This window comes from Mustelus asterias, chromosome 17 (assembly GCF_964213995.1).
Source record: "Mustelus asterias chromosome 17, sMusAst1.hap1.1, whole genome shotgun sequence".
In the NCBI taxonomy this organism is placed as follows: domain Eukaryota; kingdom Metazoa; phylum Chordata; class Chondrichthyes; order Carcharhiniformes; family Triakidae; genus Mustelus; species Mustelus asterias.
Genome location: NC_135817.1, coordinates 83816798 through 83843151, shown reverse-complemented (window position 1 = coordinate 83843151; position 26354 = coordinate 83816798). Strand labels below are relative to the sequence as shown.

General features: G+C 43.4%; 1 protein-coding gene across 3 annotated transcripts in view; it reads left to right on the top strand.

The window, feature by feature from the left end:
• Window positions 1-26354, top strand: part of usp25 (ubiquitin specific peptidase 25) — a 166544-nt gene that overhangs the window by 23548 nt on the left and 116642 nt on the right. For all 3 annotated transcript variants that reach the window (XM_078233049.1, XM_078233048.1, XM_078233047.1), the window contains exons 3-4: window positions 10353-10494; window positions 18311-18434. In XM_078233049.1, coding sequence (XP_078089175.1) covers window positions 10353-10494; window positions 18311-18434 — 266 coding nt within the window. The remainder of the gene's footprint in view (window positions 1-10352; window positions 10495-18310; window positions 18435-26354) is intronic.

The following is a 26354-nucleotide window of genomic DNA, read 5'->3' as shown; positions in this document are numbered from 1 at the left end:
GCACTCCATGATGAATATTTACTATCAACCACCACCCTCTGTTTCCTATCCGCTAGCCAATTCCTGATCCAATTTCCTAGATCACCCCCAATCCCATACATCTGCATTTTCTGCAGAAGCTTACCATGGTGAACCTTATCAAACGCCTTACTAAAATCCATATATACCACGTCCACTGCCTTGCCCCCATCCACCTCCTTGGTCACTTTCTCAAAAAACTCAATAAGGTTAGTAAGGCACGACCTACCTGCCACAAAACCATGCTGACTATCACCTATCAATTCATTACTCTCCAAATAACTATAAATCCTATCCCTTATAATTTTTTCCAACATCTTGCCGACAACAGAAGTGAGACTCACCGGTCTATAATTCCCGGGGAAGTCTCTGTTCCCCTTCTTAAACAATGGGACAACATTCGCTAACCTCCAATCTTCTGGTACTATACCAGAGGCCAACGACGACCTGAAGATCAGAGCCAGAGGCTCTGCAATCACTTCTCTTGCCTCCCAGAGAATCCTTGGATAAATCCCATCCGGACCAGGGGATTTATCTATTTTCAGACCCTCCAGAATATCCTGCACATCCTCCTTATCAACTGTAATACTGTCTATTCTACTCCCTTGCAACCCAGTGTCCTCCTCAGCTATATTCATGTCCCCTTGCGTGAACACCGAAGAGAAATATTGGTTCAATGCTTCACCAATCTCCTCCGGTTCCACACATAACTTCCCTCTGCCATCTATAACTGGCCCTAAACTTGCCCTAACCAACCTTCTGTTCTTGACATACCTATAGAACGCCTTAGGATTCTCTTTAACCCTATCCGCCAAAGTCTTCTCATGTCCCCTTTTAGCCCTTCTAAGCTCGCTCTTCAACTCCCTCTTAGCCAATCTAAAGCTTTCTAGTGCACTACCCGAGTGCTCACGTCTCATCCGAACATAAGCCTCCTTTTTCTTTTTAACCAACAAAGAAACTTTTTTGGTGCACCACGGTTCCCTAGCCCTACCAATTCCTCCTTGCCTGACAGGGACATACCTATCACAGACTCGCAGTAGCTGCTCCTTGAAAAAACTCCACATGTCGGACGTTCCCAGTCCCTGTAATCTCCTAGTCCAACCTATGTTTCCTAATTCTCTCCTAATAGCCTCATAATTACCCTTCCCCCAGCTAAAACCACTGGCCCGAGGTTCATGCCTATCCCTTTCCATCACTAAGGTGAACGTAACCGAATTGTGGTCACTATCACCAAAATGCACACCAACTTCCAAGTCTAGCACCTGGTCTGGCTCATTTCCCAGCACCAGATCCAATATAGCCTCACCTCTAGTTGGCCTGTCTACATACTGAGTCAAAAAACCTTCCTGCACGCTTTGAACAAAAACTGACCCCTCTAACGAGCTAGAGCTATAACAATTCCAGTCAATATTAGTCAAGTTAAAATCCCCCATAACAATTGCCCTATTACTTTCACTCCTAAGCAGGATTGACTCCGCAATCCTTTCCTCAACCTCTCTAGAACTTTTAGGAGGTCTATAAAAGACTCCCAACAGGGTGACCTCTCCTCTCCTATTTCTAATCTCCGCCCATACTACCTCAACAGATAAGTCCTCATCAAACCTCCTCTCTGACACTGTGATACAATCTCTGACCAATAATGCTACCCCTCCCCCTCTTCTACCTCCTTCCCTACTTCGACTAAAACATTTGAACCCCGGGACCTGCAGCATCCATTCCTGCCCCTGCTCTATCCATGTCTCTGAAATAGCCACAACATCGAAGTCCCAGGTACTGATCCACGCTGCAAGTTCACCCACTTTATTGCGAATACTCCTGGCATTGAAGTATACACATTTCAAACCCTGCTCCACCCCACCTCTGCAATGCCGTGTCCAAGTCCAGGACACTGCGTTCTATAGCAGTGTTCCAACTGACACTCTGATTAAATCCATACAGGCCATAGAATCAACATGGGGGATCTTCTGGGTGATCAGAGAAACTATTAATCACTTTGACTGTATCAATGGTGCCACCTGTTGCTTGAAACAGTGGTGGAAGCAAATTCCATGGTAGCATTAAAAAGAGAATTGGAAATTGAGATGGAAAGAATTTGCAGGACTGTGTAGAGAGAGCAAGGGGAGTGAGACCAGTTGGATTGCTTTTTTCAAAGGGCCAACAGGTGTAAAGTGTTGGCAGGCTGTATAACAAGTGAAGGGATGACTTAAGAACCGATAATTTAAGGCAGAGAGATAATTACAAATATTCAAAGAGTAAGATGGTGTTAAATACTGTGCAAACTAATTCAGGCAGAGAGATCATCACACGTAATCAAGGTGTGCATGCTGTCAAAACAGGACAGTTGGGAAGATTTTTTTCCCCCCATAGAACAGTATGGTGGAGTTACATGTTGTGCGACATGAACCCGAGATCCTGGTTATGGCCGAATCTTGAGTGCAGAACTTGGCTATCAGTTTCTGCTTGGCAATTCTGCGTTGTCGTGTCTCTTGCAGGTCGCCTTGGAAAGTCCTTACCCGAAGATCTGAGGCCAAATGTCTTTGGCCACTGTGACCATTCTTAAAGTTACAAAGCCCCCAGTGCTGAGTGGACCGAGCAAACCCAAATCCGTTCCTTGCTTGCTCCAAAAACCAAATTTAAATTCCAATTGAATCCAGCTCATGGGCCCCACAAAAGAGACAATCAAGATCCAAGCTGGCAAGATAAGACATTGCACCGTTTGTTTTGGTACCTTTCGGTACTTTAATTCTAGTCAAAAAAGCCAATTCAAATTAAGTCCAATCATGGTCCCAACATGAGGGGCAAACAAGATCCAAGCTGACAAGACAAGACATTGCATCCCATCTTGGGCTCGATCAGACAAGATCTAAGCTGATTACATCTGGATAGGGCCTAGATAGGGAAGACCTGATTGCCCAAGCTGAGGGGTCAATTACTAGGGGACGCAGATTTAAGGTGATTAGTTGAAGGATTAGAGGGGACATGAAGAAAAACCTTTTCATCCAGACGGTGGTTGGGTGGTGTCTGGAATTCACTGTCCAAATTGGTGGTTGAAGCTAAAATGCTCAACTCATTTAAAAGGTACCTGGATCTGAACCAGAAGTGCTTTAACTTGCAAGGCTATGGACCAGGTGCTGGAAAGCGGGGGTTGGAACAAGTGAATAGTTTCTTTTTTTTCTATCTTTTATGATTGGCGCAGATGCAATGGGGTGAATGGCCTCTTTGTGTTGTATCTTTTCTGTGGTAACACTCCTGTACTGTATTTGGCATTTAGTGATAGAGACACTTCAGGTGATTGTGGATTGTGTGAAAAATGAAATGGAACCTGTTAGATCTGCATTATGACCAATTGTGAATTGCTTTCATAAAAGTCTTGTATCATAGCTGTACTGTTTCATTTTAGAATCATAGAAACCCTACAGTGCAGAAAGAGGCCATTTGGCCCATCGAGTCTGCACCACCACAACCCCACCCAGGCTCTACCCCCTTATCCCTACATATTTACCCGCTAATCCCTCTAACCTACGCATCCCAGGACACTAAGGGGCAATTTTAGCATGGCCAATCAACCTAACCCGCACATCTTTGGACTGTGGGAGGAAACCGGAGCACCCGGAGGAAACCCACTACCCATTTTAGTGAAGACAAAGCCCTGATTGGCTGAAACATTTGCAGCCTGTTGAATTCAAATGCTGATTGACTTGTCCATGTGATTGATTTGCTTTCACTTGTTTTTAAAAATATAATTTCACTGGACAGAGAGATAAAGCCACCAATCAACAGCCAGTAAATTGCACACTGACCAAACAAATCACCCAGTTCTCCCTCCTCCCCAAAGTTTTATTCAACTTCTTTTGCTGGCAGTGACTTGAAAATGCATTCTGCTTTAATCAAAAAGACATGTCTCAATTTAAAATGTTAATTTATGCCATAAGCAGACAGATTCCTCAGTTGCACGAAGCAATTAGAGAATCTGTCTCGTTTGCTGTGAGAATTAAGAGCGGAGAATTTATAGAGGTGATCATATCATGAAGGATTTTGGTAGGGTTGATAACGTGAAACTTTCTATTGGCAGAAGGGTCTGTAACTCGATAATACACTTCGATGGTAATTGGCAAGGCAACTAGTGTCGCAATAATATTTTTTACACAGTGTGTTGTGACGTGGACTGAACTGTGTGAAAGGTTGATGGAAGCAGATTCTGTAATAACGTTCAAAAGGAAATGAGATAAACACTTTAAAAGGAAAGAAAATGCAGGGTCATATGGAAAGAGCAGGTGCGTGGGGCGAATTGAATAGCCCTTTAAAAGAGCTGGCATTGGGGCGATGGACCGAATGGTCTCCAGTGCCATATCATTCTGTGATTCTTATCAGGTAGTCATAAATTTACCTACTTTATCTCAGAAATCCACGACTTTCCTTTGCAGAAAACGCCATTCAGTTCCTTTTACGTCATTGAGTGAGATCATGGTTGATCTATCTCCCACTCCGTTATACCCTTAGCTAACAAAAAGCTATCTCACACCAATTTTAAATGATTAATTGAGCTAGCCTCTACTGCTAGAGCTCCAGACTTCTCCCACCCATTGCATGAAGAAATGTTTTGGATATTCTCCACGACTCCTTTGTGCAGGTAGATCTCCACAGTTAAGTTTGTACTAGAGGGCCCTTAAACATAAACTCTACCAGCCTATGCCTTGGCTCTCTGCACATAAGAGACAGAGGATGTGACTGTAGACATCTGGCTGACCAACTAAGTTTCTCCCTTTTGTAGGTTTTCTTCTGTGCTGATTGATTCTATGGTAATGGCAATAACTGCTTTTAATAGTCAATCCAGTTGTTTCCTCTCTTTCCCCCTTCCTCTGTGAAAAGGACTGCAGAATAATTTTTCATTTGGGTGTGCTGGTGCAAGAAATCGATTGGGCGAACGTTAGAGTAGTGCATGCAGTTTTGGACACTCCATTAGAATGAAAAAAGCACAACTAGTCTTCACCAGAATGACTCCAGCAATGATAGCTCAATGTTCTGTTACTCAGTTAATGGTAGGGCACTGGGGAGAGTTACAGAGCAAAGAGATCAAGGGGTACAGGTTCATATCTCCTTGAAAGTGGAGCCACAGGTGGACAGAGTGGTGAAGAAGGCATTCAACATGCTTGGTTTCATTGGTCAGAACGTTAAATACAGGAGTTGGGACATCTTGTTGAAGTTGTACAAGACATTGGTAAGGCCACACTTGGAATACTGTGTGCAGTTCTGGTCATCCTATTATAGAAAGGATATTCAACTAGAAAGAGTGAAGAAGAGATTTACTAGGATGCTACCGGGACTTGATGGTTTGAGTTATAAGGAGAGGCTGGACAGACTGGGACATTTTTCTCTGGAGCGTAGGAGGCTGAGGGGTGATCTTATAGAGGTCTATAAAATAATGAGGGGTATAGATCAGCTAGATAGTCAAAATCTTTTCCCAAAGATAGGGCATAGGTTTAAGGGGAGAGATACAAAAGTGTCCAGAGGGGCAATTTTTTCGCACACAGGGTGGTAAGTGTCTGGAACGAGCTACCAGAGGTAGTAGTAGAGGCGGGTACAATTTTGTCTTTTAAAAAGCATTTAGACAGTTCCATGGGTATGATGGGTATAGAGGGATATGGGCCAAATGCGGGCAGTTGGGATTAGCTTAGGGGTTTAAAAAAAAAAGGCGGCATGGACAAGTTGGCCGGAGGGACTGTTTCCATGCTGTAAACTTCTGACTCTAATTGATGCTTTTTTGCTGTCGCAGAATAGGTTAAGAAGGATCTAACTGAGATTCTCAGGTTGTGGAAGACCTTTGGGTGCATAACTAGCAGGTGATTGATCCCACTCATTGAGAAATCGATAACCAGGGGCATGAGCTCTGAATTATCAGCTGTAGAATGGAGTGGTGGGTCGGAAGAATTTTTTTTGACGCCTTTTATTAGAACACTGCTTTACCACAAATGTATATTGAGGTTGCGACTGTAAAATAATTTGAAAGGACAGGTATTTGTAAAGGAAGAATAGGGAAACATGGAAATTGCATTAGAATAGATAATATCAGTTGAGCGCATACACACATAAGTAATGGGCCAAGTGGTGTCCTGCGCTGTAAGTTTCATGATTCTGTGTTTCTAGATCAGGCCCAGGTTGTCATTTATTCCCCCCTCACAAAAAATAAAAGGAAATGGGTTGTTACTAAGTTATGATTTTGTATTTAGACATCATTGAAATTAACGCTGATACTCTTGTGTGGACTGCGAAGCATTGTAATAGGAGCAATGGCTGCCGGCCAGTGACAAGTCAGTACATTTGGTTGTATGCAGAATATCATATTCAGAGGCGGATGGGTTACATACCAATAAAAGGTCACAGCATTTTAGATGAGCATTTAGTTGCTAAGACACTGATCACTCCAGCAGTATTATAACCAGGTTTGTTTAGTATGTTTGTGCCAATATGCCAGCTGAAAAACATTTTATCAAATCCACTTGAATGTGCAGATGAATCCTTGTGCAATACTCTTAATTTATTCCTTCCACAATGTTCTTCACTCAGCTGCCACTGCCATTACATTGGATTTATACTGTGCCTTCAGCGTTCACCATCACCAATGATGGACCTGTAACCAGCAGTACTTCACCCCTAGTGCAGCACAGTTCACGTTGTCATGGGAACCCTCTGTTCATCCTCATCGTTGGAGTAATCAGATCAGACGTTGATTTCGTGGAATCGTAGAATGATATAGCACACCAGAAGACCATTAACCATTATGTCTTTGCCAGCTTTTTGTTGGAACTATTCAGTTCTTCTCAGTTGCCCATTCTTTCCCCATTGCCCTATATTTATTTTCCCTCATGTATTGAACTAATCCATTTCATGAAAGCTTGTTTTTGTGAAAGGCACTATATAAATGCAAGTCTTTCTTCTTCTGTCTTTTGACAGTTATTGTTTAATCTGCTTCTACCGCCCTTTCAGGCAGCACATTCCAGATCACAGCAACTCATTGTGCAGTAAAAGTCTTTCCTCATATTGTCTCAGGTTCTTTTAACATCTTAGTCAAATATGACAGAGCCTCTAAGTGCAGCATTCCCTCTGTGTAACATTGAGTTGCTGATCAAGAGGATATGATGCTCCAGTCTTGGTGTAGGGCACGAACTTGCTGCTTTCTTGATCAGATGTGACTGCTTCTGAGTGAGCCAACCTGGCCCATGAAGCCTGTCTTTTAACTGTGTAAAAGGGGAGAGTAATCTCTTGCCTTTTGTGAGTCAGTAACAGAGTGAAATTGGCAGAGATTTGTCCATTTTAATATACAGGAAAGAAAGATGACGAGAAGCAAAATCTGCAGTGGACTGCAAACTGGATATGTGTTGTTAAAAAATGAAGCATGACCTTTCAGCTTGAGTGGTAAAATGTAACTGGTAGTTGCTTCCCTTTGAAGTACATCTTCTTGTTCAGTTATTATTCATAATCTCATTCATTCTTGTGAATGTGGGCATCACTGACAAGGCATCATTGATTGGTTATCTCTAGGGGTAACCAAGAAGGCAGATAAGGGCAGTGCAGTTGATGTTGTCTACATGGACTTCAGCAAGGCCTTTGACAAGGTACCGCATGGCAAATTGTTGCATAAGGTTAAATCTCATGGGATCCAGGGTGAGGTAGCCAAATGGATACAAAATGACAAGACAGAGGATGGTTGTAGGGGGTTGTTTTTCAACTGGAGGCCTGTGACCAGCGGTGTGCCTCAGGAATCGGTGCTGGGTCCACTGTTATTTGTAATTTATATTTGGATGAGAATTTAGGAGGCATCATTAGTAAATTTGCAGATGACACCAAGATTGGTGGTATAATGGACAGTGAAGAAGATTATTGAGGATTGCAATGGGATCTTGATCAATTGGGCCAGTGGGCTGATTACTGGCAAATGGAGTTTAATTTAGATAAATACAAGGTGATGCAATTTGGTAGATTGAACCAGGGCAGGACTTTGTCAGTTAATAGTAGGACGTTGGGGAGAGTTATAGAACAAAGAGATCTACGGGGTATGGGTTCATAGCTCCTTGAAAGTGAAGTCACAGGTGGACAGAGTGGTGAAGAAGGCATTCGGCACGCTTGGTTTCATTGGTCAAAACATTGAATACAGGAGTTGAAGCGTCTTGTTGAAGTTGTACAAGATATTAGTGAGGCCACATTTGGAATACTGTGTGCAGTTCTGGTCACCCTATCATAGAAAGGATATTATTAAAGGAGAAAGAGTGCAGAAGAGATTTACTAGGATGCTATCGGGACTTGATGGTTTGAGTTATAAGGAGAGGCTGGATAGACTGGGACTTTTTTCCCATGGAGTGTAGGAGGCTGAGGGGCAATCTTATAGCGGTCTATAAAATAACGAGGGGCATAGATCAGCTAGATAGTCAATATCTTTTCCCAAAGATAGGCGAGTGTAAAACTGGAGAGCATAGGTTTAAGATGAGAGGGGAGAGATACAAAAGGGTCCAGAGGAGCAATTTTTTCACAGAGGGTGGTGAGTGTCTGGAACAAGCTGCCAGAGGCAGTAGTAGAGGCGGGTACAATTTTGTCTTTAAAAACCATTTGGAGAGTTACATGGGTAAGATGGATATCGAGGGATATGGGCCAAATGCGGGCAATTGGGTCCAGCTTAATGGTTTAAAAACTAGGCGGCATGGACAAGTTGGGCCGAAGGGCCTGTTCCCATGCTGTAAACCTCTGACTATGACTCTAGTTATCCCAAGAAGGTAGTGGTGAGCTGCATGAGTCACTCGTCAACGTCACTTTTAATCTTTGGTGCATTTTGCTAAATCACTTCAGGGAAGTGGTCAACAACACTGATTTGGAAGTTGAGCCGTGTAGGCCTCAGAGCAGATTCACTTCCCTGATTAGTGAAGCCTTTGGATTTTTACTAAAATCTGACAGCTTCATGGTCCCTTTTGCTAATACCAACTTATTTCTAGATTTTATTACAAACTCCAATGATTTGTGGTGATTTAAAAAAAAGGTAACTTATGACTAAGCCTTTGCTTTTGTTTGTACGAACACAATGGAGGATGGACTCTGTTCATGGGCGTTGCATTTATCTAATACCGTTAACATAGGCAATTGTCTCAGTCGGCTTTCTGAAGACATATTAACAAAAATATCAGCAATGGGATGCTGTGTCAAGAAAGGAGCTTATCAGGCTGGCGGAACAAAAAACTGATTAAAAAGGCTGTTTTTAAGAAAGTTATAGGAGAAGACTGAGGTAGAAAGGGTGTTGAAGGAGCTCAGAGCAGGAGGTCTACATGGCTTCTCATGGTCAACAGCTCGTTTGAAGGGCTGCCACATTTGAGGATGGGTGGGGCGATGTTACAGAGATGGAAGTAGGCAGTTTCTGACCGATCTTTCTGGGGATAGAAGCTCAGCACAAATAAGACCCAAAGGTTGCAAAGTGAGTGAGCCTAAAACAGCGGCTGGAGTTGGTGAAGGAACTGTTGACTCTAGTCGAGAGCAGGTGTGGGTGAAAGCAAAGGTGATGACTCTGATTTTCTTAAGACTGGACATTGGATCAGTGGTCTTTCAGCAGCAAGACAGTAGATACTAATGGATAATTTGAGCTGGATGCCATAAAGTTTAAAGTTCATTTATTAGTGTCACAAGTAGGTTTACATTAACACTGCAATGAAGTTACTGTGAAAATCCCCTAGTCACCACTCTCCGGCGCCTGTTCGGGTAACACTGAGGGAGAATTTAGCATGGCCAATGCACCTAACCAGCACGTCTTTCGGACTGTGGGAGGAAACTGAAGAACCCAGAGGAAGCTCACGCAGACACGGGGACAACGTGCAGACTCCACAAAGACAGTGACCCAAGCTGGGAATTGAACCCGGGTCCCTGGCGCTGTGAGGCAGCAGTGTTAACCACTGTGCCATTGTGCCGTTACATGGGTGTAATGTGTGGATGCTGACCTCATTCCTGAAGATGGTTTTGTCCAGAAGCGGCCTGTAGATGAGGAAAATGGGGAGACCACGGAACAGGTGTTTATGGTCCTTATGGTATTTGTTTCAGCCTCATTAGCCTGTGACGAAGAGTCATCTAGACTCAATGTTGGCTTTGTTCTCCCTCCCCAGATGCTGTCAGACCTGCTGAGATTTTCCAGCGTTTTCTGTTTTTGTTTCAGATTCCAGCATCCGCAGTATTTTGCTTTTATCATTGCCCTGTTTATCTGTTACTCATTCCAGCTCATTCGCTTTGGCAGTAGATATCCTGAGTTGTTTGTCAAAGTCCAGCGCTTTGTCTACAGTTAACTTATCCACTCATGCTTTTTGCAGGCGAGTAATGGGGATCTTGCAGAAGCTGTTTCTTTCCTGACGGAGAAGAATGCCAAAGCACCACAACAGGAAGAAGCCTACTATCACACAGGACAAACCAGCAATGATCGTTACATCAGTGTGGGAAGCCAGGCTGACACAAGTAAGTGACATATGGGACGAAGGCTTGTTGTAGAAATCCTAGAAACCCTACAGTGCGGAAGGAGGCCATTCGGCCCATCGAGTCTGCACCGACCACAATCCCACCCAGGCCCTACCCCCACATATTTACCCGCTAATCCCTCTAACCTACGCATCTCAGGACTCTAAGGGGCAATTTTTAACCTGGCCAATCAACCTAACCCACACATCTTTGGACTGTGGGAGGAAACGGGAGCACCTGGAGGAAACCCACGCAGACACGAGGAGAATGTGCAAACTCCACACAGACAGTGACCCAAGCCGGGAACGAACCCAGGTCCCTGGAGCTGTGAAGCAGCAGTGCTAACCACTGTGCTACCGTGCTACTGGGCAAACAAAAAAATTCTCCTTTTCTCCTGGAGGACTCGTTAATACAAGCGTTAATAACGAAGCTGCCATAAGGATGAACAAAGAACACTTATTACCTCCCAATTGTGTAGTGTTTCCAAGCTTTCTGATGCTTCTCCTTTTATATGGGGGCAGCTCCAGGGACTTGGGTTCGATTCCTGGCTTGTGACTCTGTGGAGTTTGCACGTTCTCCCCGTGTCTGCGTGGGTTTCCTCCGGGTGCTCCGGTCTCCTCCCACAGTCCAAAGATGTGTGGGTTAGATTGATTGGCCATGATAAATTGCCCCTAGTGTCCCGGGCCGCGTAGGTTAGAGGGATTAGCAGGGCAAATAGGTGCAGTTACGGGGATAGTGCCTGGGTGGGGTTGTTGTCGGTGCAGGCTCGATGGGCTGAATGGCCGCCTTCTGCACTGTAAGGATTCTATCATTCTACGCTAACTTCAGTGGAGACGGCTGATAGTTTGTTTAACCTGTTTGATTTCCGTTGTCTTGCATGATTGTGCCCAAACCTTTGACAGTGACAGTAAAGGTAGTGATAAGCAGCTGAGCCCTCGTGTAGCACCTTTGTTAGATATTTTCAGTGGAAAATGTGAAAACAGATTGGTCACTTTGTTAGACAAGGCTGTTAGCCTAAAAGTTAAACCAGGCCTTTCAGAAGTGAAGTTAGGGAACACTTGGACATGGAAGGGGTAGTAGTAGTTTCAAACTCTCTTTAAAAGGTAGTTGGTGCTAAGTCAGTTATTAAATCTTGAATCTGACATTTTTCTTAATTAAAGATACGAAGGGATATTGGGCAAAGGTGGGTATATGGGGTTAGGTTTCGGTTGACTGGTGGAAAAGGCTCAAGGAGTTTCATGGTTTGCTCCTTTTCCTATGTTCCTGGGGCAACATGGTGGCACAGTGGTTAGCACTGCTGCCTCAGTGCCAGGGACCTGGGTTCAATTCCCGGCTTGGTCACTGTATGGAGTTTGCATGTTCTTCCCCCTGTCTGCGTGGGTTTCCTCCGGGTGCTCTGGTTTCCTCCCACAGTCCAGCAATGTGTAGGTTAGGTGGATTAGCCATGCTAAATTGCCCCTTAGTGCCAAGATGACTAGCTAGGGTAAACGCATGGGGTCATGGGGATAGGATCTGGGTGGGATTGTGGTCGGTGCAGACTTGATGGGCTGAATGACCTCCTTCTGCACTGTAGGATTCTATGATTCTGTGCTGCTCCTCCTATGTTCCTATATTTTCTTGGGTTTACAGATGAAAAATAAATTGAGTGAATGGCCCCACAGTGTACCTCTAATTGATGGAGTATCTTGAGCTATTGAACAGTTTGAAGTTAGGTCCCAGGCAGCATTATAATATTTAGATCCAACATAGATATCTTGCTTGGGTTCATTTGATTGGTCTTCTCTGTGAATGGATTCCACATCCTTTGCGGCAGAGATTTGCTTCCACATTGCAATGTACAGACGTCGATACTGTGACCTGGGCAGCATAAGCTGTAAGCTTTGAAATGCCTTTGGTATGTGATCCTGCACTCATCCACATGTGACCTAGTGTATGATTCAGTCTTCTGAAATCTGATGAGAAGGCTGCTAAGATGAGATCAATGTGAAATTACATTGTCCATTTTGGTGGTTGTAAGTGGTTGAACAGAGTAGTGTTTCCAGATTCTGAGCTCCTGCGATATGTTTATGCGTTTTATACAACTACAAAAGTTGGCAAATAATGTTGGTTAGGCCACATTTGGAATACTGTGTCCAATTCTGGTCACTACACTACCAGAAGGACGTGGAGGCTTTGGAAAGAGTGCAGAAAAGGTTTACCAGGATGATGCCTGGTATTAGCTATGAGGAGCTAATAGTATTAGCTATGAGGAGAGATTGAACAAACTGGGATTGTTCTCCCTGGAAAGACGGAGGCTGAGGGGTGACCTGATAGAAGTTAACAAAATTATTAGAGGTATAGATAGGGTGAACAGTTGGAAGCTTTTTCCCAGGGCTGAAATGACAATTACAAGGGGGCACAAGTTCAAGATAAGGGGGGGAAAGGTTCAGTGGAGATGTGCGGGGGAAGCTTTTTACTCAAGGTGGTGGGGGCCTGGAATGCACTGCCAAGTGAGGTGGTTGAGGCAGACATGTTAGTGACATTTAAGACCCATCTTGATAGGCATATGAGCAAACAGGGAAAAGAGGGATATAAGCGGTTGGTTTAGATAGGTAAACGTGATCGGCACAGGCTTAGAGGGCTGAAGGGCCTGTTCCTGTGCTGTACTGTTCTTTGTTCTTTATGTTCTGTCACCGATTAGCCTTATTAGTGGAACAAATAAAATACCTTACCTTTTTGATCACCTTTGGATGAAATGTAAGTTGACTGTAACAGCTGATTTTGTCCCAGGCTCTGTCAGGTATTCACAGAAGGTGATACTCTGACTTTCTCTCTTTGACAGACAATTGAGGGGCTGACCTGACTCATTTGTCCAGGGGTTGTCAAGTAACGATGCCAATTCAAAAGAGGGACTGCTGCTTCTCTTGCAAGCCAACCTCTGTTTATCAAAGTGATTCAGGTCCACTCAACAAATGACGTGTAGATTCTGTTCAGGAAAGTGCTAAATCTCAATGTTTGATCAGAATGCAGACATGTTCCGAACATTGGTCTGACTGGTTAGGCTAAGTGTACACCATCTTTCCAGCTTTCGCACCACCTGAAAATATATGAAACCATTGATGATTGCTTCTAACTTTCAAATTCTCGTGAACTAAGTTATGTCTTTGTGCTGTCCTTGGGTGTGTACCATCAGCCACTCTGGGATGTTTAGTCTTTGCAACGTGCAGAAGCAGCTAGCAGTAGTCAGTTTTGTGCATGTGTGTATACATGCATGCATCTGTGCACTTACTTGCATGAAAGAGTCCGATTGATAATTCATCAGTGATACATGTGCTTCATTTTTATGTGGAGATGCCGGCGTTGGACTGGGGTAAACACAGTAAGAAGTTTAACAACACCAGGTTAAAGTCCAACAGGTTTATTTGGTAGCAAAAGCCGCACAAGCTTTCGGAGCTCCAATCACCTGAAGAAGGGGCTTGGAGCTCCGAAAGCTTGTGTGGCTTTTGCTACCAAATAAACCTGTTGGACTTTAACGTGGTGTTGTTAAACTTCTTACTTAATTTTTATCACATGCTTGCTGATCTGTATCGATTCCTAGTCCATCAATGACCCAGATTTCAAATTCTTATCCTCTGTTTCAGCTCTCTCAGCGGTTTACCTCTCCCAATCTCTGTAACCTCCCACAGCCCTCAATTTCTGTGCTCCTCCGTTTTTAATCTCATGAGCATCACCCCATTGTTGGTAGCCATGCTTTCAGCTGTCTAGGCCCTAAATATTGGAATTCCCTCTCTAAACCTCTCCACATCTCTACCTTTCAATTTTTTTAACTCGCTCTTCGAAACCTGTCTCAAACCAGCCTTTCGGTCTCTGATTTCTTAATCGCTTTGTGTCCATGTGTCAAATTAGTGTGATTTCTCTCCTGTGAGGTATCTTGGGCCAATTTTACGATGAGAAAGTCATTACAGAAATGCTTGCTATTTATATAATAACAGAACCTTTCTAATGCACATCAAAGTTTCATTTTCCCAGAATTAAAGCCTGCCTCTTCCTCTTGTCTGTCCCATTGAGATCATCCACAAAGAATCTACCCACAGGCAAATTGGCTTTGCTTCAACATTGCTCGTTTTATTGTATCGGAGATGTTAGAGGCAGGGGTCAAGTGGGCACTTGTTGGTGAAAGAAATTTCTGTGCTGCGACTTCCGTTGCTCTCTCAGTACTCAGTTGAAAAAGGTCAGAATGCCTTAACTGCTGCCACTGACAAGATACCGATCCGCATCTTGTGCTGCAAATGTATATGAAATAATTATTTTGATTGAACAATATAGTTCATCCTATTCTCAAATATCAGTTTTAGTACTATGATTTTTGGTTACCAACCTTACAGAATTGTACACAAAACTTGTAGTTGTCCAGATTGCTCCAAATCAGAGCTGCCAGTTTCTGCATTTTTACTATTCTAAGAACTGGAGCTGAGCGAATTCTCTGTTTTTGACTGCTGTGGAACTGCAAGTGAGGTCGGTCTCTGCTGCTGCTGCTTAGTGTATGCACACGACAGGTGATTCAGGTCTTATGCCTGTAAATGGTTATCTTTGGCTAACCCTGCATTGGAAGCTGGTCTATCCATTGATGTGGAGCTGCCGGCGTTGGACTGGGGTAAACACAGTAAGAAGTTTAACAACACCAGGTTAAAGTCCAACAGGTTTATTTGGTAGCAAAAGCCACAAAAGCAAAAGTGTGTGGCTTTTGCTACCAAATAAACCTGTTGGACTTTAACCTGGTGTTGTTAAACTTCTTACTGTGTCTATCCATTGATGCACATGCTTTTGGGGAAGTGAGTGGGCGTTCCCCAACTTTTCTCTCCCTCTGCCCCAAACCTCTTCTCACTTGAGTCATTGCGGGAATACATTGAAGGAACGTGGCATGTTGGCTTTTATTGCGAGGGGATTGGAGTACAAGAATAAAGAAGTCTTGCTACAATTGTGTAGGGTTTTGGTGAGACCACATCTGGAATACTGTTCACAGTTTTAATCTCCACATTTAAGAAAGGATGTACCTGCTTTGGAGGCGGCGCAGTGAAGGTTAGATAAATTGGTCCCTGGGGTGAGGCAGGTGTCCGATGATGAGATACTGAGCAAAATAGGCTGGTATTCTCTGGAGTTTGGAAGGAGGAGAGGTGATTTCATTGACACCTACAAATTTCTGAAGGGATCTTAGAGAACAGATGCTGAGAAAACACTGGGGTGCAATCCCAGAATAAGGGGCTGATGATTTAAGACTGAGGTAAGAGGAAATTACTTCACTCAAAGGGTTATGAATCTTTGGGATTTTGTACCCCAGAGGGTTGTGGATGCTCCATCTTGGAATACATTTAAGGCTGGGAATGACAGACTTTTGGTCTTTTGGAATTATGGGATATGGGGAGCGGACAGAACAGTGGCGATGAAGCCCAAGATAAGCCATGATCATAGTGAATGGTAGAGCCGTTAATGTTTGTGTGCAAGCCAGGTAAATGAGTGTCAGGAAACGAATTGGATGATGACACCATCACGGGAGCCTAAACCTGCTCCCAAACATTCATTTTTCCAACAGCATCTGATAAAGCCAGAAATGGGGATCCTCACTGAATTCCTTTTCCCACCCTAATATGTCATGTGAAGGCCGATTCTAACCCCATTGCTGTCAGACAATGAACAGCTCATTCTGTACAAATTAGGAATTGAAACTGGGACTTTCCAGTCTATGTAGCTTGACAGTATTAAATTGTGTCTGTGTTCTTGACTTCCACTTGTTTTTCCCTCTCCTGAACCACTCAGCACAGAAGGGGACCATTCAGCCCATTGGCCCTGTTCTGGGTCTCCGAAAACGCTAGCCAATTAGTCAGACTCTTTCCCTAAAGCTTTCCAATTTTTTTCCTTTCCTTTTGGAAGTTGCTATTGAATCTGCTTTCACCGTCCTGTCAGGGAATGGATTCCAGGTCATAAGCACACACTGCAATAAAAAACAATCTCATTTTATTTTTGGCCTATTGTCTCTTTCTTTAGATGTGCCCTATGACAGAGGGTTCTTGTTTCTGACTTCTGCTTCTAGTAAAATACCCCACAAAGTGTTAACTTGTTTGACTGAAATGCGGAACTTTGCAGATTTTCCAGTTTTCCTCATTTCAGATGTGACATGTACTGCAAGTGCAGTCTTGTCACTAGGCTTATTGTTTAGAATATTGCTACCAATATTGTCAACGCTGCTCTTGCTGCTGTTTTTTTTTGTGGGTGAAATCATTCTTGAGCCAATATGCTTACTGTGAGATGCACTTAATTCATCAATTTGGGAACATAGGATATGGAGCAGGCCATTCATTTGTTTTTTATTCATTCGTGGGACATGGGCATCGCTGGCTGGCCAGCATTTATTCAGCCTCATGACTCAATCTCTGTCGTTTAAGTACATTGCTGCTCTGAACTAACTCCATATCCACCTTTTCCCCATATAATATCTTTGGAAAACAAAAAACCTATAGCTTCAGCAACGAAGAAGTTCAAGTCAAGGGACAGCTTATTATAATCTGCTCAGAGCCTAGATCGTAACCCCCACTGCTGCCACCTTGCTCATTGGTAAAGACATTTCCAGGCAAAGGTACACAGGTTGCCTAATGATCCGTCCCAGCAGGAACATGTGAAATATGACCTGCTTGGCTGGTTTTCAATTGCTTTGGGCTTGGTGTTGGCCAATGCGAGGTTCTTAAGCGGAAATGGTGATACAGCCGAACAAAGTCTGTCAGCTGTGATTGTGGAGAGGCATCCCAAACGATGAGACATCTCTACTACCAAAGCCATGCAGCCCTGAAGATCTGAAAGCCTTCAAATCTCGAGCCGCAGCCATGCAAAGCAGCGGCGAGGGAAGATGCAGCAATACAACAAGATGATGATGATGATTTAAGATGTATGGTTGCTTCTGTGAAGAGAGTTATACACTCCTATCACCCTTTGTATGTCAAAGTGTTTTCTAATTTCACTTACTCTAATTTTTAGACTATGTCGAGACTGACCAAGCAGCAGAAACAGTTTTCCCTGAACACTGTACCTTAACTTTAATCAAATCACCCCTCAACTAAGTTCCAGGGAATACAACCCAGGTTTATGTAATCTCTCCTTGTAACTTAGTTATTGGAATTCGGGTATCATTCTCGTAAGTCTTAGCTGCACTTCCTCCAAGTTCAGTATGATTTCCTAAGATGCAGTATCCCAAACTGCTCACAGTACTGTAGCTGTGGTTTGATCAGAGTTTTGTATAGCTTAAGAATGACTATATTCTCCTTGTATTCTATTCCTCTCAATGTAAAGACCAACATTCCATTAGCATTTTTGATTATTTTTTTGTACCTGTTCTTGGCATTTTAATGCACCTTAATTTGCTCCCCATCAATGAGCAGACCTTAACTACCGGTGTGCCATACAGTGTCAAAACACTCCCCATAGTTTCAAGGCCACTTGTATATAGTGCCTGAATAAGACAAATTCCTTTTTTAATTACAAATGTTTCTGGGATGTTTTAATGATCAAATCCATTCCATCTTCTGTGAAAATTGCAGATCACTTACCTTTGATTTTTAAAAAAACGTTTGGAAAGACTGAATATCTAATTGTATGAATGAGTGCTTTTTCTACTCTCCTGAATATTTCACCAACCAACTATTTACACTTTGCTGAAATACATGTAATTGTGGTCCTTTTGCTGTACTCATTGGTCATCCAAAAGAACCTTTTCTCTCTCCTGTCCCCCGCCAACCCCCAAAATATAAATTTGTCTCTAACTCGAGGATTTTCTTTGTCGTAATTACAGATGTAATTGACCTTACTGGAGATGACAAAGATGACCTACAGAGAGCAATCGCCCTAAGCTTAGAGGAATCCAACCGAGCATTCAGGGAGACTGGCATAACAGACGAGGAACAAGCCATCAGCAGGTAAGGATCCTCTCAAATTGAGGCTTATAAAGAAAGTAATTTCTTGAGAGGTTTTGGTGTTGAGAATAGAGTGCTTTCTGTTTCAGAACCCCTGTGTGTTAATTTAACCCATTCAGTTCTCTGCCTAATGGGAACATTTGAGTGGGAGCAGCTAAAATTGGAAATCATCTTACTGTCCTATTGTTCGTTTTTGACTTTCAAATCACCCAAGATTCCTTCTACAGGCAGACTGAGGCTGAAGTGAAAAGTAAAGATTGTGGCCCAGCCATTTTAACCAGAATTCTGTGGGAATCCTAATCGAGGTCAGTTCCTTGGGAACCAGGAGGAGCAGGAAAGATCTTAGGATCCCAGGAGAAATCCTTGGGTCTCTTCCAACTACTTCTTTCTCAATATCAGCTTATGTCTGGGAAGTCCCTCACCCAGCCTCTCTGCCATGCGCCGTCCGAGCACTTGCTTTATACTGGGAATGTTCCCTTGCATTTGGCAACATCTAGCTCTTAGCCTGATTTCAGTTCTTGCCTGGGAATACTGAACTGAGATCCAACAGTTACAATCGGCCACCCTCTCTGACTTCCGGGAGCCCATGCAATGATTCTCTTCCCGACTTTAATGGCAGCATTAGGCACTCCTTTACAAACGGATTAAAAGCGAACACACTCTGCCATTACCCCCATGACGTGCCACAGCCCCAACTTCAAAAGAGTGCTCTCTATGGCAGTAGTATGTCATTTGTTTCCACAGCTACCTCTACATTCCATCTGTAGTCATCGATTACTGAACTAGGCTAGTTTTGTGCTGTGGATCAGCTTTGAGACTGTACAAACCTATCAAACCCTCCGCAGCACCAGGACCTTACAGCCAGGAGACAGAAGGAGAGAAGAAATGTCTTCACTCAGAGTTGTGAATCTTTCAAATTCTCCAATCATGTTCCATTGTTGACCACATTTAAGGTTGTCAGAGATGAATTTTTGATCTCTTGGGGAATCAAGGGATATAGGGAACAGGTGGAAAAATGGAGTTGAAACGCAAGATCAGCCGTGATCATATTGAATGGCAGAGCCAGCTCGAATGGCTGTATGATTTACTCCTGCTCCCCTTTTGTGTTCTTGTGGAACTCATCCAGTCACATTGGGCTGTATCTAAACCTGTGCTGTAGAGGTGGAAAACTACCGCGAAACCTACTGCACATGGTCCTGCCCTCCCCTCAAACTGAGTTTAAAGGTATATAGTTTTTTAAAGCAGTAGAGTTTTTTATTACAGTGTGAGACTTTGTGGGGCTGCTTGGTTATTAGTTGAAGGTGAGAGATTGCAAGATGTATCCTGGGGCTCACGCCCATTAGTGCGTCAAAATAATTTTTATTAAAGAAGCGTGTGGCAGTGTTGCTTCTGTCAAAAGTGTATTTAATTTAGTCAGACTGTGTTTGATAAGTGTGGTATTGTCAATATTTCCCAGCTCTCTGTTTAAATCATGTTGTTGTTTCTTGTGGGGAGATGGTGGCATAGTGGAAGGTCACTGGACTAGTGATCCAGAGACCCAGACTAACGCTCTGGGGACGTGGATTCAAATCCCACCATGCCAGCTGGTGGAATTTAAATTCAATTAAAAAATTTGGAATATAAAAATAGTCTCCGTCATGGTGACCATGATACTATCTTCAATTTTTGTAAAGACCCATCAGGTTCCATAATGACCTTCAGGGGAGGAAATCTGGTACGATTACCCTGGCTGGCTTTCATGTGACTCCAGGCCCACACAATGTGGTTGATTCTTAACTATTTCCCAAAATGTTCAGTTCAAGGGCAATTAGGGATGGGCAACAAGTGGTCGCTTTGCCAGCGACACCCACATCATAGAATCCCTACAGCATAGGAGGCCATTCGGTCCATCAAGTCTGCACCGATTCTCAGACAGGGCATCTTGCCCAGGTCCTATCCCAGTAACCCCATGTATTTATCCTGCTCATAAAAACATCGAAACATTGAAGATAAGGACAGGAGGAGGCCATTTGGCCCTTCGAGCCTGATCCACCATTCATTACGATCATGGCTGATCATCCAACTCAATAGCCTAATCCTGCTTTCTCCCCATAACCTTTGATCCCATTCACCCCAAGTGCTATATCCAGCCGCCTATTGGATACATTCAATGTTTTGGCATCAACTACTTCCTGTGGTAATGAATTCCACAGGCTCACCGCTCTTTGGGTGAAGCAATGTCTCCTCACCTCTGTCCTAAATGGTGTACCCTGAATCCTCAGACTGTGACCCCTGGTTCTGGGCTCCCCCACCATCGGGAACATCCTCCTTGCATCTACCCTGTCTAGTCCTGTTGAATTTTATAAGTCTCTTTGAGATTCCCCCCTCACTCGTCTGAACTCCAGTGGAAACAATCCTAACCGAGTCAATCGCTCCTCATACACCAGTCCCGCCATCCCTGAAATCAGCTTGGTAAACCTTTGCTGCATTCCTTCGAGAGCAAGAACATCCTTCCTCAGAAAAGGAGACACCAAAACTGTACACAATACTGTAGGTGTGGCCTCGCCAAGGCCCTGTATAATTGCAACAACACATCCCTGCTCCTGTAATCCCCTTAACCTACAGACCTTGGGACACTAAGGGGCAATTTAGCATGGCCAATCCACCTAACCTGCACATCTTTGGAAGAATAAAGAAAAAAATATCTGCCCCCTTGGCTAGATGTAAAAGATTTGCAAAAAAAGACCTGGGGCATTATCCCGGTTGTCGTGGCCAGTATTTATTTCTCAACTAACATGACTTGAAGACAACGTATCTGGTCATTATCTCATTGCTGTTTGTGGGATCTTGCTGTGTTCAAATCGGCTGCCAACTTTCATATGTAACAACAGTGACTGAATTTCAAAAGTACTTCATTGACTGTACAGTGTTTTCCAGATGGACTCGCGTCATGAAAGGCTCTACAGAAATTTAATTTTTTTCTGATTTGGATTTTCTTGCTTGCTGAGAAAGAGGCATTATGAATTTCTGCACTTTCTTTTACCAACAGTTCAATTTTAATCCAGCTTTTGCTTGAAGGTTTGGCTTAAACAATCCTCTGTTTACTAAAGCCCGTGTGATGTAATACCGTGACAGCCCAGCGATATCTACCTTTAGTGCTCAGCTGCTCACTCATTGTATTACAGTCTTATTAGCTGCTCAGTGGACTGTCCAATTATGTGTGAAAGGACTATTCACTGACTGAGTTTATGACAAAATTCAAATTGGGTCACTGCCAGAACTGTGTGTGGGAATTGGGGAAGGCTGTGGCCATTCAAAAGCAACAACAACTTGTACAGAGAGTAATTTAAACACAGTTAGGGGCGGCATGGTGGCACAGTGGTTAGCGCTGCTGCCTCAGTGCCAGGGACCCGGGTTCGATTCCAGCCTCAGATCACTGTCTGTGCGGAGCCTGCATGTTCTTCCCGTGCCTGCGTGGGTTTCCTCCGGCTGCTCCGGTTTCCTCCCCACAGTCCAAAGATGTGCAGGTTAGATTGATTGGCCATGCTAAATTGCCCCTCAGTGTCAGGGGGTTGACAGGGTAAATATGTGGGGTTGCGGGAATAGAGCCTGGGTGGGATTGTGGTCGATGCAGGCTCGATGGGTTGAATGGCCTCCTTCTGTGCTGTAGGGATTCTATGATTCAAAGGTACATCACAGGAGTGATTCGCAAACAGAATTTAATACTGAGCCATGAAAGGAGATATTAGGGCAGATAACCAAATGTCAAAGAGGGATGTTTTAAGGAGTGTCTTAAAATGAGAAGAGAGAGGCACAAAGATTTCCAGAGTTTAGTACCAAGGCAGCAGAAGTCATGGACATCACTGATGGAGAGATTAAAATCTGGGATGGTCAAGGTGCTCGAATTGGAAGAGTGCAGAGCTTTTGGAATGTTGTCGAGTTGATTCCAGAGAGGGGGCTCTAGAGGGGAATTTTGGTATTTGATTTATTACTGTCACATGTATCAGTATACAGTGAAAAGTATTGTTTCTTGCGCACTATACAGACAAAGCATACTGTTCATAGAGAAGGAAATGAGATGGTACAGAATATAGTGTTACAGTCATAACTAGGGTATAGAGAAAGATCAGCGTAATATATTGAGCAACTAAGGCTCACGGTGTAGGATACTATACTAATTGACTCGATGTCATTAAAATGGATATATCTTGCAATCTCACCTTCAACTAAAAACCAAGCTGCCCCACAGCATTTCACTATGTAATAAACTGCTGCAGAAACACCTGTGAACTCCATTTGAGGGAAGGGCAGGACCGTGTGCAGTGGGTTTCACACAAGTTTTCCACCTATACAACACAGGTAGGATCTGGAGAATCTCAAACATGGGGACGCAGTCTCAGGATAAAGGGCCGATCATTTAGCACCGCGATGAGGGAAAATTACTTCAAAGAGTTGTGAATTTGGAGAATTCTCTGCTCCAGAGGGCTGTGGATGTTCCATTGTTGAACATATTTAAGGCTGGGATAGGCAGTTTTTGTTGTGTCGGGGAATTGAGGGATATGGGGAGTGGGTGGGGAAGTGGCTTTGAAGTCCAAAATCAACCATGGTTATGGCAAAACAGGCTCGATGGACTGTGTGGCCTATGTTTTCTGTTCTTTTGTGTTTTTGCATGTTCTTGTAGAATAAGAGAGGATCATAAGTAAATTAGGACACTGATCTGAAACATTTGATACCTGAAGATGGCAATTGGGAATACTATGCAGGTCCCTGGAAGAAATGAATCAGAGTGAGAAGTATTGCGAAAAGCAATCATATCATTACTTAGAGTGTAGAGGGAAGGCTGAACCTCAAAGAAGAAGCTTCTGGAAAGCATTGATCCAGTAGCCTTGTTAGAGACAAAGAGGCTATGATAGGCTATGGAAGAGGTTAAAATGCTGATAAATCACAAAGGTAGCTTCCTTTGGTCGGTTTTGAACTAGGTAGATTGCGATTCCTGTGATTGTGTTAACAAATGTAATCATTGTGAAACAAAAACAGAAGTTGGTGGAGATGCACAGCAATGTGGACTGAGCATCTGAAGGAAACAGTGAGAAGTCTCATAACACCAGGTTAAAGTCCAAAAGGTTTATTTGGTATCATGAGTTTTCAGAGTGCTGCTCCTTCCTCAGGTGAAAGCTTGTGATTCCAAATAAATCTGTTGGACTCTAACCTAATATTGAGAGACTTTTTAATGTGCTCACCCCTTTCCAACGCCGGCGTCTTCACATCATCTGAAGGAAAGAGAGCGATTTGCATTTTCAGTGCCTTTAACAACATCCCAAAATACTTTACAAGTCCTTTTGAAGTGTAGTCACTGTGGTAATATGGGAAACGAGGAAGGGACTAGGGAAAGAAATGTGGCTGTCAAAAGTAAAGGATGATGCGCAGGATAACTGAAATTTGTGAATCAAGATATAGTTAATCTCCAGATATACTATAATCGTAAGAAATATGGCCACAAATCAAATTGCAGCTCGGGCAGTGAGTCTTTCACCTCTTGTGGTCTAGTTATACTTCCCTACTGAGGAAATGAAACTTTATTCTGTAAACTGGCTTAAAGGGTCTATTTGAAAGGAGTTTAGTTAATTTCCAAGATCTGTTCCCAGTAAGCAGGAGCCACAGCAAAGCCTGTACTTAGTTCTACGCAGAAGGATGGACCTCCATCAAGGAGGCTGCTGTTTGAAAGGTAGTTTGAGGCTGGGTCCCATCACGTGATTGACATTGCTCAGCAAAGCAACGTGCAGCCGTACTGTTCATCCAACCCTGCTGTACCTGACACCTCATGATTCATGATGACGACAGTGTTTGCTGACATTGGCTCATGCTCCATTTCCTCCGAGTTATCTACAAATATTTCAAACTTTAAAAAAAGATTTTCATTTCAAATTTTTCCATCTTCTGCTCACTCTTGGTGCCTCGCTCTTTTTGCTTCCTTCCATTCAGATTTGAGCGTGTGTGGCATTCGCATTATTATCATTATGCTTGTTTAGTGCTTTGGTTTTGGTATGCTGTTGGGGACAAACTTCAGTTAAACCATCACATTCCTTGAGGGATATTCTGATCATTTCAAAATTGTTTTCACTCCTTCCATTGCAACCAACAGACTTGTAACCAACGGCACTTTATTATGGTATCGCACTGTCCAAAACACATGCTGTCCAGATTTGTTTGCGTTTTGGAAGGATAAAACCTATAATTATAGTGTTGAATGCTCTTTGCTCATATTATGTAGGAATTTTGATCGTGTATCATTATGTCCTGCTGAAATACAACTGAGAAAGTATCCGTGTGAAAATTTACAAGAATGACCATTTTGCTTTCTTGAGATCAGTTTACATGGTTCGGTTGTTGACCACTGTATTGTCTTCGCAATCTGCCTCAGCAAATGCTTTACCCAGAACCTTGGATGTACACAAAAAGCATATATAAGACTTTACAAGTAGAGGGATAGGGCACAAGGGCAAGGAGCTTGTGCTAAATCTTATAAATCACAGGTTCAGCTTCAGCTGGAGAATTGTGTCCCATTCTGGGCACCATACTCCAGAAAGACGTGGTCTTTCTCCAATGGTCAGACCCTATTTGGAGTATTGTGAGCAGTTTTGGGCCCCATATCTAAGGAAGGATGTGCTGGCTTTGGAAAGGGTCCAGAGAAGGTTCACAAGAATGATCCCTGGAATGAAGAGTTTTGTCGTATGATGAACCGTTGAGGACTCTGGGTCTGGACTCGTTGGAGTTTAGAAGGATGAGGGGGGGGTTCTTATTGAAACTTACAGGATACTGCGAGGCCTGGATAGAGTGGACGTGGAGAGGATGTTTCCACTAGTAGGGAAAAACTCAGGGCCTCAGGCTAAAGGGATGATCCTTTCAAACAGAGATGAGGAGGAATTTCTTCAGCCAGAGAGTGGTGAACCTGTGGAACTCTTTGCCACAGAAGGCTGTGGAGGCCAGGTCAGTGAGTGTCTTTAAGACTGAGATAGATAGGTTCTTGATTAATAAGGCGATCAGGGGTTATGGGGGAAAGGCAGGAGAATGGTGATGAGAAACATATATGCCATGATTGAATGGAGGAGCAGACTCGATGGGCCGAGTGGCCTAATTCTGCTCCTATGGTCTTATGTTGAGATCTATGGGAGGGTGCAGAGGAGATTTACTAGATGGTACACAGATTAGGCACTTTGGTTAGGTGGAACGACTGGAGAATCTGGATTTGTTCTCCTTGGAACAGAGAAGTTTAGGAAGGGACTTAACAGAGTTGTTCAAAATTGTGCAGATAGAGAGCAACTGTTTTTACTGAAAAGATAATTGGTTACCAGAAGAGACAGACTTACGATAATTGGCAAGAAGAATCAGAGACTAGATGAGCTTTTAAAAATGTAGCGAGCAATGATCTGTAATGCACTTCCTAAACGGATGAGAAGCAGATTCAATAGTAACTTGGAGATATACTTGAACTGGAAACATTGCAGGACTGTAGGGAAAGTTTTTAAAGTTTATTTATTCGTGTCACAAGTAGGCTTATATTAACACTGCAATTAAGTTACTGTGGAGCGGCACGGTAGCACAGTGATTAACACTGCTGCTTCACAGCTCCAGGGACCCGGGTTCGATTCCCAGCTTGGGTCACTGTCTTTGTGGAGTTTGCATGTTCTCCCCGTGTCTGCGTGGGTTTCCTCCGGGTGCTCCAGTTTCCTCCCACATTCTGAAAGACATGCTGGTTAGGTGCATTGATCCGAACAGGCGCTGGACTGTGGCGACTTGAGGAATTTCACAGTAACTTCATTGCAGTGTTAATGTAAGCCTTACTTGTGACTAATAAATAAACTTTATTTTCCTTTGAAAATCCCCTAGTCACCCCACTCCAGCGCCTGTTTGGGTACACCGAGGGAGAATTTAGTATGGCCAATG